The following is a 13,582-nucleotide window of genomic DNA, read 5'->3' as shown; positions in this document are numbered from 1 at the left end:
CACCAGCTTTATCAGGTTTCAGAAATCCATTTACCAATGTGTGCAGTTTGTGTGTAATTTACACTAATATGACAATCATATATTTAGCATTTTTTTTGTAAAATGTATCTTTAAATATTCATAGACTATCATTTTAAAAGAAAAAGTAACACCAGAAATGATCAGAAGATTCTTCAGGTTTTTTTTTTTTTGTGCCTTCTAATTAAAGCTTCCTGTTCAGCAGGATATATATGATAATGTATTTATTAAAGCCTGTTAGTCATTATTATTTTTCTATAAAATGTACATTAGTCTTGTGGAAAGCGCAGAATGTCCCACACTCCCTGTGGTCTTCTGCTGTAGAAAGCAAACATTGATATTTATAGAACACAATTCAATGGAGAATCGTCTCAATTCTCCTTCTTAAAGGGGAATATTCAGACGTAGAGTCGCGAATAACTGAAATTCCACCGGAAGTGCTGATGTCAGTGTCAACCACCTGTTACCTGACTCTGAAAGCCTCCTTGACAAACAGCACTGTCAAAACATAGGAGGAAACATACTCCGTTGGGCACCAGGTCGGCCGAAACGTTGGACCTAGATCGAAAGTTAAGTATCGGGGAACCCTTGATAATAAAGTAATAATTAATTGGTGATTCTTTAGCCCCTTTATTCAAAAGGTTTTTTTTGAGACGGTGTTACGACCGCACATACTCACCTGTCTTCTCCTATCCCTCGGCGCGCTCGCGACTCTGTCCCACGCTGCTCTGCTTCTCTCTTCGCTGGGTCTCGGCGTCTGGTTCCTTCGCGCATGCGCAGTCGCGTCTCCTGCACCGCAGAGCCTCCTGGGAGGTCGCGACCCGATGGCTCCACAACCAACAACATGGCATTGCCCATTGGGTATTTCTTTCCGGTGTCTGGTAAGACGCCTTTGCTTTGTAGGTTTCTCTGAACTCTTTCAGCGTTCCTATGCCCTAGGCTTCCCGGTCTCGGTACCATTCTCTACGCCCGTTGCCCTTTGTCTGCTGTGTCTCCACTGTCTCTTCCCTTGGTTCCAGCCGTGTCCGCTCTGCGTTCCAGCTTTGTCCACTCTGTGTCTCTGCTGTGCCGGTTCAGTTTTCCAGTCCACTGTGTGTCTCCGCCTTATCTACCTTTTCTCAGTCCTGCGCCAGTTATCCCTTTTTTATCCCTTCCTGTTTGTATCCCAGTTCTTTAGTCCTTTCTTTTTTGTTTCTTTTTTTCAGTCTCATGGGTTCCCGTGTTCCTCTCCTGTGTCTCCTAATATATATACCTTCTTGAGTCTGCTCCAGTTCCCTTTAGCCCGTCCACTGTCTTTCTCTTTAGTTTTGGGCGCCCCTTTGGCTCTAGCTGTTGTGTCTCCATTCTCCCTTGGACCTGCTCCTAACGCTCCCTGTATAGGGGGTGGTTCCATCTGGTCCACTCGTCCTCGGGGGCTCTAGAGTCACGACCCAGAGGGTCCACTCTCGGATTCTTCTCCGAATCCTTACAGACGGTTCTCTTCTTAGAGAGTCTATACGACTCTACCATCATGAATAGTCTCGATGAGTGAATCAGTTTGTGGTGAACTGAATTTGCCTTGAATTTTACAAACTCCATATCCAATTTTTTTGCGATTTGCTTCTTCCGAGTTCACGAAATGATGTATAGAAGACTGGAAAAGGAGTGAAAAAATGACCTTGCCGCCCAACTTTACCACTGCCACAGTCCACCTTCGGAGATGACCAGCTCTGTCTGGCCTCTTCGGCACTGGGCATGTTATCTTCTTCCTGCAATTTACTCCAGTGATGAATAGTCCCCCGATGTTGCGACGCTCATAGCAATGTCCGCGCATGATGACGTGCATTGCACAGAGTCTTTTCGACATCTTGGCAGATTCACGTTTTGTGACGATGTGCATCATGGTGTCAGAGATGTTTCTTGGCATCAGAAGCCCTAATGAAGAGTGAAGATGCAAAAAGAGGACGCTGCACACCAGAGGAAAGAGGACTAGATGGGCAGCTGTGGTGGCGGCGGCACAAGTGAGTGACAATATATATTTTTTTCCATCATACATTTATTTTGCTCAAAGAATTTCCTGGACAAGCTTGAGAGAAATGCCAAATTCAAATTTCAGCAGATTTGGTCATCGTTAATAATTAGATAACAAAAGTGGTAAAGGTGTTACCCCTCCTCAGTGCAAAGTATGAGATCGGGTTTGGCTGTATGAGACGCATGTGACTAGGGTATAAGGGGTAACATTCTCATTATGGAGAGTTACATGACCTATAAGGAGAGAAACATTACCCCATAGACTACAGTCATTGGCCTCTCATACAGCCAAATCAGATCTCATGCTTTGCACTGAGGAGGGGCAACACCCGGAAACATGTGTCTGTAAATTAATATTCTGGTTATGACTTTTATCTGAAGTCATATGGCAAAGCTCGTTAAAGGGTCGATATTGACTTATGGTAGGTGACGCTAGAGTTTATGTCTCCTTCCTTGTAGAGGCAATTTGATCCTTAATCAGAGAATGTAACCAATGTGAATTTCCAACCCTTTGGAATAGAGTTTTAGCCACTTTCCAGACAACCAAAGACCCTACATGTTTGTAAATGAGGAAAACTAAGCACTGGTTGTAATTCTTCTTTAAAACTACGATATGTCAAAAAATGAATCTTGGTCAAAATGTGAACATAGCAAAATAAAATTTGTAGAAGTTTTTACTTTTTTTTTCCCATCCATGAGATTGCATGAAAAACTGGAAGGTAGACTTCCCCATATAAGCTATTCCAGGGGCAAGAAATAATCTTTGCTCTCTACTTGGTAAACTTATTTTTTTTGCCCAATTATTAGGGTCCACCTAATCAAGCAAAGGAAAAAGTAATAATTGCATTAAGCTCCGATTTTGGGGCCTCAGTACTTTTTATGTCTAATAAACATCTGTTTTTTCCTTCCTTTTTGTTTCTCAGATTTACTGCTTCACATAATTTAAATGCAAATTTCAGCAATATAAGCAGTTTGCTCCTCTCAGCGCTCCACAGGGGGCTATAATATAATACATTAATTGGAATTTTGTGCCAACCAATTGTTTTCATGGCAATTTAATATCCAGGTTAAACTGTCACAATTTGTTTCCCTATTGTGTAAAAAGATTTTTTTTCTTTTTATTTCAGCTCCATAACTCATCTTTAAAAGAGAATGTCTGTCTTTTCATGGCATCTGCTTTTTTGCTTTAACATTCTGTGCTGATTAATTTCTTAATATATTTTAATCGCACTCAAAGTTCTGGTCTTCTGATACAGCGCTCTAACTCCTCTGCATAAAGCTACAAATAAAAAATGAAATTTTTGCTTCCAAAAGCCACCACTAGGGGGAGCTTAGAAGCATCCTGATTAATTGAGCTCATCGGCTCCCTCTAGGAATTCAGAAATGTCATATTTAACATGGTAATAGTGCAGCGCCCCAGGGTCCTGGTCGTTGCAATAATATCATTCTCCTCTAGGGGGGAGTGATGTTACGTTTGAAGACAATAAAGGAGATCTCTTCACCAGGTAAACACAATGCATGCAACATGTTCACACTCCAGACCAGAAGGGGGAGCTCTAAGCCTGTTTAAGGTGAACTCCCCTATAAGAACATCCTGATCTGTAGGGCAAAGGTTAAGTTCCTCTCAGGGAGACAGGGGGTGAGGAAGCATAGGAGCCCTGTGGCATAAATTGCTGCAGCGCCTGGAAGAAGGCACTAAAGTGAATATCTTGTAGATTGTGAGCCCTCGCGGGGAGGGTCCTCTCTCCTCCTGTACCAGTTATGACTTGTATTGTTTAAGATTATTGTACTTGTTTTTATTATGTATACCCCTCCTCACATGTAAAGCTCCATGGAATAAATGGTGTTATAACAATAAATAATAATAATAATAATAATATTGCAGAGAGTGTGCAGGAAAGAAGAACACAGCAGAGGAATATCAGAGGGAGACCAGCCGGAAGCAAGCTGCTTCCTTCTGAAGCGCAGAAATCCGGTAGCCAGAATACCGAGGGAGTAAGGATCTCTATGCTTTACTTCGGAGGCTGGCAGGAAAGCTAATTGCAAGTTACTGATCCGCCCTATACCCAGGAGGCACGGTGGCACCCACGAGAGGCCAGGGTATGATAGAGTCCCTGTAAAAAGCCTCAGGCATTCAGTCATATGGGTTTGTCCTATCCATCTGTGGGACAGAGAAAGAGACATAACATCTAGAACATCTACAACAGTTGTGTGGACCTTATGAGAAGCTCAGCAGGGAGGTACTACAACACCCAGGCGCTAGAGGAAGGCTACTGATTTCCACCTGGATAAGGGGACTCTGGATTTGCCTCCAAACCGGTGCTCGTGATCCGGTGCTCTGGACTGTGGACGCTGAAGCCTTCAGTAAAAAGGTAAAGAGACTGCAACTTTGTGTCCTCATTCTTCTCTGCGCCTCTCACCCTCCACCATCTACACACCGGGAGCCCTGGGGATACACTTCACCTGTGGGAAGGTATACCATCTAGCTGCCATAACATCACCCCAGCGGACCCCTAAGCAGCATCGGTCACCCTGACCGAATACCACAGGTGGCGTCACGAACATTACCCCTTTTACAACGGACGTCCCTAGGTCCACGGACCGGGTCAGCCACCGTGACATCCCTCTTGAGAACCGAAAGACCCGGTACCGAGTTCCCCACTGCCCTACGGGGGCGATCCAATAGCCAAGTGCAATAAATTTACATTTGTTCCTAGGACTGATACTGTGTCCTGTTCTATCATAAGTTTACTCTTTCTGAAATCAAGCATTAGGAATTTCAGATCTCTGACGATCCAGCAGCCAAAGATCCTGGGGAGCAGACAGAAGCAGATTATTACCGCATCATGCTTCTCTTTCGCTGGCTACGTAGTGCTGATCAGCTCTGTCACTGAATTTTCAGTGTTGTTCTAATAAAGAAAAAATAATAGTTATGTCTTTTAGATATATGCTATAATCTCTCAGGCTGAAAATGGTGTAAAAAAACATGGTGTAAAAAAACAAAATGGTGTAAAAAAAAATAATATAAAAAAAAATACAAATTAATTTTTAATTTAAATGTGCTGAATTTCAGCCAATCAGAATCAGACTTTGATTTTGGATTGTGTATCAACAGAAAAAAAAAAAAAAAGTTTCCTGGACAGAAATGATAGCACTCTTAGAAAAAAATGGAAAATATTTATAAAAATTATAATTTGGCCATAAGGACAGATTAACTCCTTCATGGCCGTTTTTGCATTTTCGTTTTTTGCTCCCCTTCTTTCCAACGTCATAACTTTTGTATTTTTCCATCAATATGGCCTTGTCAGGGCTTTTTTTTTTTTTGTGGGTTTGCGGGACGAGTTGTACTTTTCAATGACACCATTGGTTTTACCATGTCGTGTACTGGAAAACAGGAAAAAAATTCCAAGTGCAGTGAAATAGCAAAAAAAAAAAGAAAAAAAGAAAGTGTAATCCCACACTTGTTTTTTGTTTGGCTTTTTTGCTAGGGTCACTAAACGATAAATTTGACCGGCGATTATGATTCTCCAGGTCATTACGAGTTCATAGACACCAAACATGTCTAGGTTATCTTTTATCTAAGTGGTGAAAACAAAAATTCCAAACTTTGTTAAAAAAAAATGGCGCCATTTTCTTATACCCACAGCGTCTCCATTTTTCACCATCTCGGGTTGGGTGAGGGCTTATTTTTTGCGTGCCGAGCTGACGTTTTTAATGATACCATTTTGGTGCAGATGCGATCTTTTGATTGCATTTTAATACTCAGTTCTACTGTACTGTTCCAATGTTCCTGTCTAAGTTCACAGCTCTGCTGCTCCTAGCTGCCTGTTACGATATTCCTCTCTGATGATCCTAGTTGTGTGCTTAGATACTAAACTCTGATGTCCCTAGGTGCTTAGCTAAATACTCGATTTTACTTTTCCAAGATGTCTGTCTATGTACACGTCTCAGCTGTTCCAAAGAATTTTCATACATACTCAGCTCTGCTGTTCCAAGGTGACTGTATAGATCTTTGTCTCTGCTACTCCAAGGTGAGGGGTCACCATTTTTGGGTATATTGTTCAAAGTTACAGTCATACTTACCTATCTTTGCTGTTCCAAGGTTCCTGCCTTTGCTATTCGGCTCTACTGTTCAAAGGTACCTGCTCGCTTACCCAGCTCTTCCATTCAATGTCCAAATTGAAGGTCTGTCTTTCCACACCCAAGGTGTTGACCCGCATATTCACCTCTGCCATACCACATTCTGGTGTAGTCTTACATATGTAGCTCTACTGTACCTCGTAGAACCAACTCCTTCGGTCTGTGCTTCTCTACTGTCCCTCGTAGAACCAACTCCTTTGGTCTGTGCTTCTCTACTGTCCCTCGTAGAACCAACTCCTTTGGTCTGTGCTTCTCTACTGTCCCTCGTAGAACCAACTCCTTCGGTCTGTGCTTCTCTACTGTTGCTCATAGAACCAACTCCTTCGGTCTGTGCTTGTGGCTTGGAAGATCCACCTTGTCAGAGGAGCCTTGAGACTTGACTTGGTGATATCTGATGTTGTGTGATATTAACCCTTGGAAGGGGTAATATCGCTTTTACCAGGTTTGGGAATCCAAAGGAGAAATGTTCCAAACAACCTGATGGATCAACAAAAGTCCAGACCCCAAGACTATTAGGTTTCTAAAGCTTGATGATCATAATCCTTTTTTTGAGCCAGAACCTACAAACTAATGTAGTCAAGTTGACTGACGCCACCGCCCCCCATCCTGAATAGTAATAATAGATTCCTATTAATGAGTTCTCCACAGTCTGTTACTTATAACAAGTCTCGCTGTCGTTCCCTCACATCTCATAATAAACCCGAGAAACGTCTTTCCCGATGTGACTTCCGCATCTCACACCCGGTGCGTTACCTTTTGAAGGCTACAAAGCTTTGAAGCAAAGACGGCTGCGTCTTCATCTGATCTACGTTCGTAATCAAGAAAACTGAATCAAATACGATTCTGAAGGAAACGATGTTAGACACAAAGCCACGGTAATTAGCGGAATCCACTGGCTTGATAATTAAGGAGCGCGGGCGAGTTAGCGAGAAAGAAGAAATGTTGCCTGTAATTAGCGGGAAGTTGTCAAACGGGGTTAATAAGGCGAATGAAGTGTTCCCTTCATTGGCGGAGGGGTTAAGGCGGCTGAACGTGGGGCGCATTACATATCTTATGTTGTTTTTAAGCATTTTGTGTTTTCGAGAAAAAAAAAAAGTGTTCCGCTATCAAACGATTGTCACTTTGTCATGAGGAATATGGGGAACAAGCAAATTAATGTCTCCGTCTAAAAGCTTAAAAGAGCCGGCAGCAATTAAAGTGAATAAATTACTTGCGATCTTCACATCCCGGTGGTGACACACTGACGACTGGAACTTTCAAGATGTTACAGTCATTTGTCTTCTTTATAATGATAGATGCATTAGCCCGGACGACCTTGCCAATCCTAAAAGACTTTGGATGGGAAGTAAACGTTTGCTTCAAATAGATTTTAAAGGACTTACTGACACTTCACAAAGGTCATCAGTACCAGACCGGTGGCCATCCAACATTTGCCGCCTCCACTGATGAGTTATTTCCAAGTATCAGAAGACCGCCGCTCACTCCTCTGTGTAGTGGGTGGTCTTAGGTACTGCAGTTTAGACTCTGGACACTAAGTTGCAGTACCTGTGAATGGCCACTACACAGAGTAAAGAGGCATGGTGTCCTGGCTCAGCACAGGGGGTCGTGGGACTCAGCAACAAATGATCGGTGGGGAAACTGGTTGTCGGATCCCCAATAATCTGATGATCTAGAAAAGGCCATCAGTATCTTAGTCCTGGAAAACTCTTTTGACTTGTCAAATGGTGGCATTTGATGAAGATCTTCACAAAGGATTCACAAGCTTTAAGGTTGGGGTGGCTTCCGGCCCCATCACAGCCATGTAAAGCATTGGCATGGCTGTGATTGGCCGGCGCAGCACGTGACCCGGCCTGACTTTGCAAAATAAATAATTAAAAATAAAACATCGTGCGTTTCCCACTATTTTTTTTTTTTATAACCAACCGAGGGAAAGCAGACAGCTGTAAGCTGGATTTATCATGCTGAGAAGGCGCCAAAATCCATGGACCTTTTTAGCCTATTAATATCAGCCAGCAGCTGTCTGCTTTGCCTTTGCTGGTGCCTGGGCCTTTGTCATATACTCCACATATCTGGCTTTTATGGAAGAGTCGCGAGTAGAAAACACTTTTTAAAAGCAAACCATGAGAAGTCCTGCTTGCAGGTTGCAAAAAGCAATGTAGAAGACTGTGGAAAAAGGTGCTCTGGTTTGATGACACCAAAATAGAAATATGCCATGTTTGGCGGAAAACTAACACTGCATATCACCCTGAAAACACCATCCCCACCATCACACATGGTGGTGGCAACATCATGCTGTGGGGAGGCTTTTCTTCAGCAGGGGCAGGAAAGCTGGTCGGAGCTAATGGGAAGATGGATGGAGCTAAATACAGGGCAATTCTGGAGGAAAACCTGTTAGAGGCTGCAAAAGATTTGCGACGAGATATAGGTTCACCAGAATTCTAGCAGGACAATGACCCTAAACATCTGCCAGAGCTGCAATGGAAGATTTAGATCAAACCGTAATCAGTCGAGACCTAAATCCCATTGGAAATCTGAGGCTAGAAGTGAAAATTGTTGTTCACAGATTTCTCCATCCAAAATGGTTGAAAGGTTCACAAGGTATGAAAACTTTCTCAAGGAATTGTATACATGTACCTTATAAAGACATTAAACTTTGCTCAAGGGTGTCCTTAGCTATCCTTCATAAAAAAATAGAAACATAGGTTTCAAATATTACTGTTATTAGAATATATTATTTATAGCAGCCTTATTATTGTGCACTCTCTGGCAGTATTTAGGTTGTGTATCTCTGCAAAGTATATTATTTTTTGCATTGAGTGATGGTAGCAGCTCTGTAAAACACTCTGACGCAGTCAACTATATGGATGAATTATGTGGCCAAAGTACGGCACTGTTATTTTGGCACAGTAATGTTCTTCTATAATGTGTATTAGCTCCTATCCTACACTAATTTTTCTAATATATGCTTTCCTCCATATCTACAGTCTGTTTGCTCTGCCCTCCCTGAAACTGTACATGCTTTCTTCCCTCTCCACAATGTGGTGATCATGGATACCTGTGGACAATTGCCTTCTAACTTTCTTCTAACTTTCACACTGAGAAAAGGGGAAAGAAGAGAAGAGAAAATAGAGCAGAAAAGATGTATGTCAGCTTGTATTGGGCAATATTTACAAAGCCTTATCCCCTGCACTGATACATTGTAACGAACTATCGGGGAAAAAAATACATATTTTCAGCTCAGGATTGTCTAGACTTTATAATGGTGTTAAGCACGCCAGATATAAGAAGTTTTAGGTAAGTACAAGTTTTGTTTTCCAGGTCTTTGACAGCAAGCAGAGATCTTGAAAATGTGATGAACTTGGGAAAAAATGGTGGTGGACCAACTCGTGTGCACCCAGTAATTGTGAAAGAAAAGCTTCAGGTGGCGCTCTAGTTTTCCTTGGATTGGGAAGGTACGCTATGCTCACTTATGGCGGCGGACACCATATAACGGTGCCCGGCGAGGAGGCGCCATTACTCGTCACATTGGCCGAATGCAACCTGTAAGGCGCGGGTAGCAATGCTACAATAAAGCCGGCAGACACCGAGAAACAGCAATTCATTCAGCACCAGATGAGACTAATCACAATTCATATGATCTGCCGTGAAATTCATCTCTGCGGAGAGAAGCGGAATATTGTACAATTAGGAGGCAGAAGCCAAAAAAAATGCTCCGAAACATCATGGAAGCTCGAATGTGTCAGATCATAAAGCCAAAGTAAGAGAAGGAAGACACAGAGAAAATGTATCTGCGGCATCGTCCCAGAGAGATCCAGTGCGGGGGTGTGCAGGGGTCCGGGAGCTGAGACCCCTACATGCATTCGTACATATCAACATATCACGATGCTCATTAACAAACTGAAGCAAGAAAGGACAGAAAACCAAACAAATACTGAACCAAATCACCACCAAGAGTCCAAACTACTGGGTCCAATGGTCGCCTCATGATTTACCCCCAAAAAAGCAAGCTAAAGCCAGGAGCAACCACATTTATAACAATCATCGTGTCGGGGCAATGGCACAGCAAGGGCATGGATGGATGGATCGACCAGCAGAGAAGATCAAGCCATGGCCCTATATGGAGAGATCCTGGTGGGCAAGTGGGACATCATTGGAGGGATGGATGGAATGACCAGAAGACGATCAAGCCATGGCCCTAAATAGAGTGGTCCTGGAGGGTAAGGGGAGCTTCATTGGAGGAATGGATGGATGGACCAGAAGAAGACCAAGCCATGGCCCTATAAAGAGTGGCCCTGGTGGGTAATTGGGCATCATTGGAGGGATGGATGGAATGAGCAGAAGAAAATCAAGCCTTGGCCCTATAGAGAGTGGTCCTGGAGGGTAATAGGGCATCATTGGAGGGATGGATGGAATGAGCAGAAGAAGATCAAGCCATGGCCCTATAGAGAGTGGTCCTGGTGGGTAATGGGGACATCATTGGAGGGATGGATGGAATGAGCAGAAGAAGATCAAGCCATGGCCCTATAGAGAGTGGTCCTGGTGGGTAATGGGGACATCATTGGAGGGATGGATGGAATGAGCAGAAGAAGATCAAGCCATGGCCCTATAAAGAGTGGCCCTGGTGGGTAATTGGGCATCATTGGAGGGATGGATGGAATGACCAGAAGATCAACCAATGGCCCTATATAAAGTGGTCCTGATGGGTAAGGGGAGCATCATTGTAGGGATGGATGGAATGAGCAGAAGATCAAGCTATGGCTCTATAGAGAGTGGTGCTGATGGGTAATGAGGCATCATTGGATGGATGGATGGATGGATGAATGGATGAATGGATTGATGAACCAGCAGAGAAGATCAAGCCATAGCCCTTTATAGAGTGGTCCTTGTGGGTAGGGGGGCATCATTAGGTAGATAGATGGATGGAAGGATGAACCAGCAGAGAAGATAGGGCCATAGCCATTTATAGAGTGGACCTGGTAGATAAGAGGGGCATCATTGGATAGATGGATGGATGGATGGATGGATGGATAAACCAGCAGAAAAGATAGGGCCATAGCTTTGTATAGAGTGGTCCTGGTGGGAAAGGGGGCCGTCTTTGGACTGCACAGGCTCTTACCTGGGTGACGAGTGGCTCCAGGAGGCTCTCCACAGTAAGGGTTCGGATCTCTAGACTTTTGGGGTCCCATTTAAGAATTATTGGAGATGTTGCAGATGTCATTTTCCTGGAAAAGAATAAAGGGAAAGTTCATATATCATAAAACATTAAAAAGCTGAAATGTGGGCGACAATCACTGAGCGGACTGCGATATCGGCCGATTGACTTCACAGAAATGAGACGTTTTCTGTAAATAACGGAGAAGTTCTAGAACCTTCGCCCGCGCTCCTTGTGACTCTGATCACATGAGGACTATTAATGGAACATTGGTTAGAATTGTATCCAGTCTGGAAAATCAGCCGGGAGCGGAACACTTCAGTGGCACAGACTTGTCTCTTGTGCTGGGGCTTTGTTACAATGTAGCAGTTTAGGGGTAAAATGTGTCATCCACAGAGGAACAGGCTGGAGAAGAAGAAGTCTTAGGTTTTATGGATGGAGACAAGAATGACTCTATTCACCGACAGCACGCAGAGATCCGAACAATGTGACGGATGAAAACAAAGGAAATTACAAAGTTTTCAGAACTTTTCCCAATACAATAAAGGGAACATTTCATCTATAATAAACTGAATATTAAACTTACAAAATCTAGAAGATAGTGGTAGGTACATGGAATTTGCAACCTGTGCAGAGGCCCATAGTCAGTGACCCATAGTCAGGGGCCCATAGTCAGGGGCCCATAGTCAGTGACCCATAGTCAGGGGCCCATAGTCAGGGGCCCATAGTCAGTGACCCATAGTCAGGGGCCCGTAGTCAGGGGCCCATAGTCAGGGGCCCATAGTCAGGGATCCATAGTCAGGGGCCCATAGTCAGGGGCCCATAGTCAGGGGCCCATAGTCAGAGACCCATAGTCAGAGGCCCATAGTCAGTGGCCCATAGTCAGGGGCCCATAGTCAGTGGCCCATAGTCAGAGGCCCATAGTCAGGGGCCCATAGTAAGGGGCCCATAGTCAGTGGCCCATAGTCAGGGGCCCATAGTCAGGGGCCCATAGTCAGTGGCCCATAGTCAGAGGCCCATAGTCAGAGGGCCCATAGTCAGGGGCCCATAGTCAGGGGCCCATAGTTAGGGGCCCATAGTCAGAGGGCCCATAGTCAGAGGCCCATAGTCGGGGCCCATAGTCAGAGGGCCCATAATCAGAGGCCCATAGTCAGGGGCCCATAGTTAGAGGGCCCATAGTCAGAGGCCCATAGTCAGAGGGCCCATAGTCAGAGGGCCCATAGTCAGTGGCCCATAGTCAGGGGCCCATAGTCAGAGGCCCATAGTCAGAGGTCCATAGTTAGGGGCCCATAGTTAGGGGCCCATAGTCAGAGGCCCATAGTCAGGGGCCCATAGTCAGAGGGCCCATAGTCAGAGGCCCATAGTCGGGGCCCATAGTCAGAGGGCCCATAATCAGAGGCCCATAGTCAGAGGCCCATAGTCAGAGGGCCCATAGTCAGAGGCCCATAGTCAGAGGGCCCATAGTCAGAGGGCCCATAGTCAGTGGCCCATAGTCAGGGGCCCATAGTCAGAGGCCCATAGTCAGAGGTCCATAGTCAGGGGCCCATAGTTAGGGGCCCATAGTCAGAGGCCCATAGTTAGGGGCCCATAGTCAGAGGCCCATAGTTAGAGGGCCTATAGTCAGAGGCCCATAGTCAGAGGTCCATAGTCAGGGGCCCATAGTTAGGGGCCCATAGTCAGAGGCCCATAGTTAGGGGCCCATAGTCAGAGGCCCATAGTTAGAGGGCCTATAGTCAGAGGCCCATAGTCAGAGGCCCATAGTCAGGGGCCCATAGTTAGAGGGCCTATAGTCAGAGGCCCATAGTCAGAGGGCCCATAGTCAGAGGCCCATAGTCAGTGGCCCATAGTCAGGGGCCCACAGTCAGAGGCCCATAGTCAGAGGGCCCATAGTCAGAGGGCCCATAGTCAGTGGCCCATAGTCAGGGGCCCATAGTCAGAGGCCCATAGTCACAGGTCCATAGTCAGGGGCCCATAGTCAGAGGCCCATAGTCAGAGGGCCCATAGTCATTGGCCCATAGTCAGGGGCCCATAGTCAGGGGCCCATAGTCAGAGGCCCATAGTCAGGGGCCCATAGTCAGGGGCCCATAGTTAGGGGCCCATTGAGGCTACAGGTCATTTCTTTAAACATGTCTACTACTTCCCTCCTAGCATCCACAAGTCTACACGTCTTTAATAAATTATACTGCAATATCCAAATTAAATAATTTTATTTTTTAACCTCTTCATCTAGAGCTGATGCAATATTTACCCGTTCACTGCCCT

The 13,582-nt window shown here is 44.8% G+C and overlaps 1 protein-coding gene across 1 annotated transcript in view; it reads right to left on the bottom strand.

Annotated features, from left to right (window-relative positions):
- The window catches only part of LOC138657394 (catenin alpha-2-like), an 805,109-nt gene that overhangs the window by 503,869 nt on the left and 287,658 nt on the right, over nt 1-13,582 (bottom strand). Inside the window, exon 2 of the mRNA XM_069745156.1 lies at nt 11,285-11,390. Within this exon, the coding sequence (XP_069601257.1) occupies nt 11,285-11,386 (102 nt within the window). The 5' untranslated portion in view covers nt 11,387-11,390. The remainder of the gene's footprint in view (nt 1-11,284; nt 11,391-13,582) is intronic.

The sequence above is a fragment of the Ranitomeya imitator genome, chromosome 1 (genome assembly GCF_032444005.1).
Source record: "Ranitomeya imitator isolate aRanImi1 chromosome 1, aRanImi1.pri, whole genome shotgun sequence".
Lineage (NCBI taxonomy): Eukaryota > Metazoa > Chordata > Amphibia > Anura > Dendrobatidae > Ranitomeya > Ranitomeya imitator.
The sequence above is the reverse complement of the archived record's forward strand: the minus strand, read 5'-3'. Positions and strand labels throughout refer to the sequence as shown.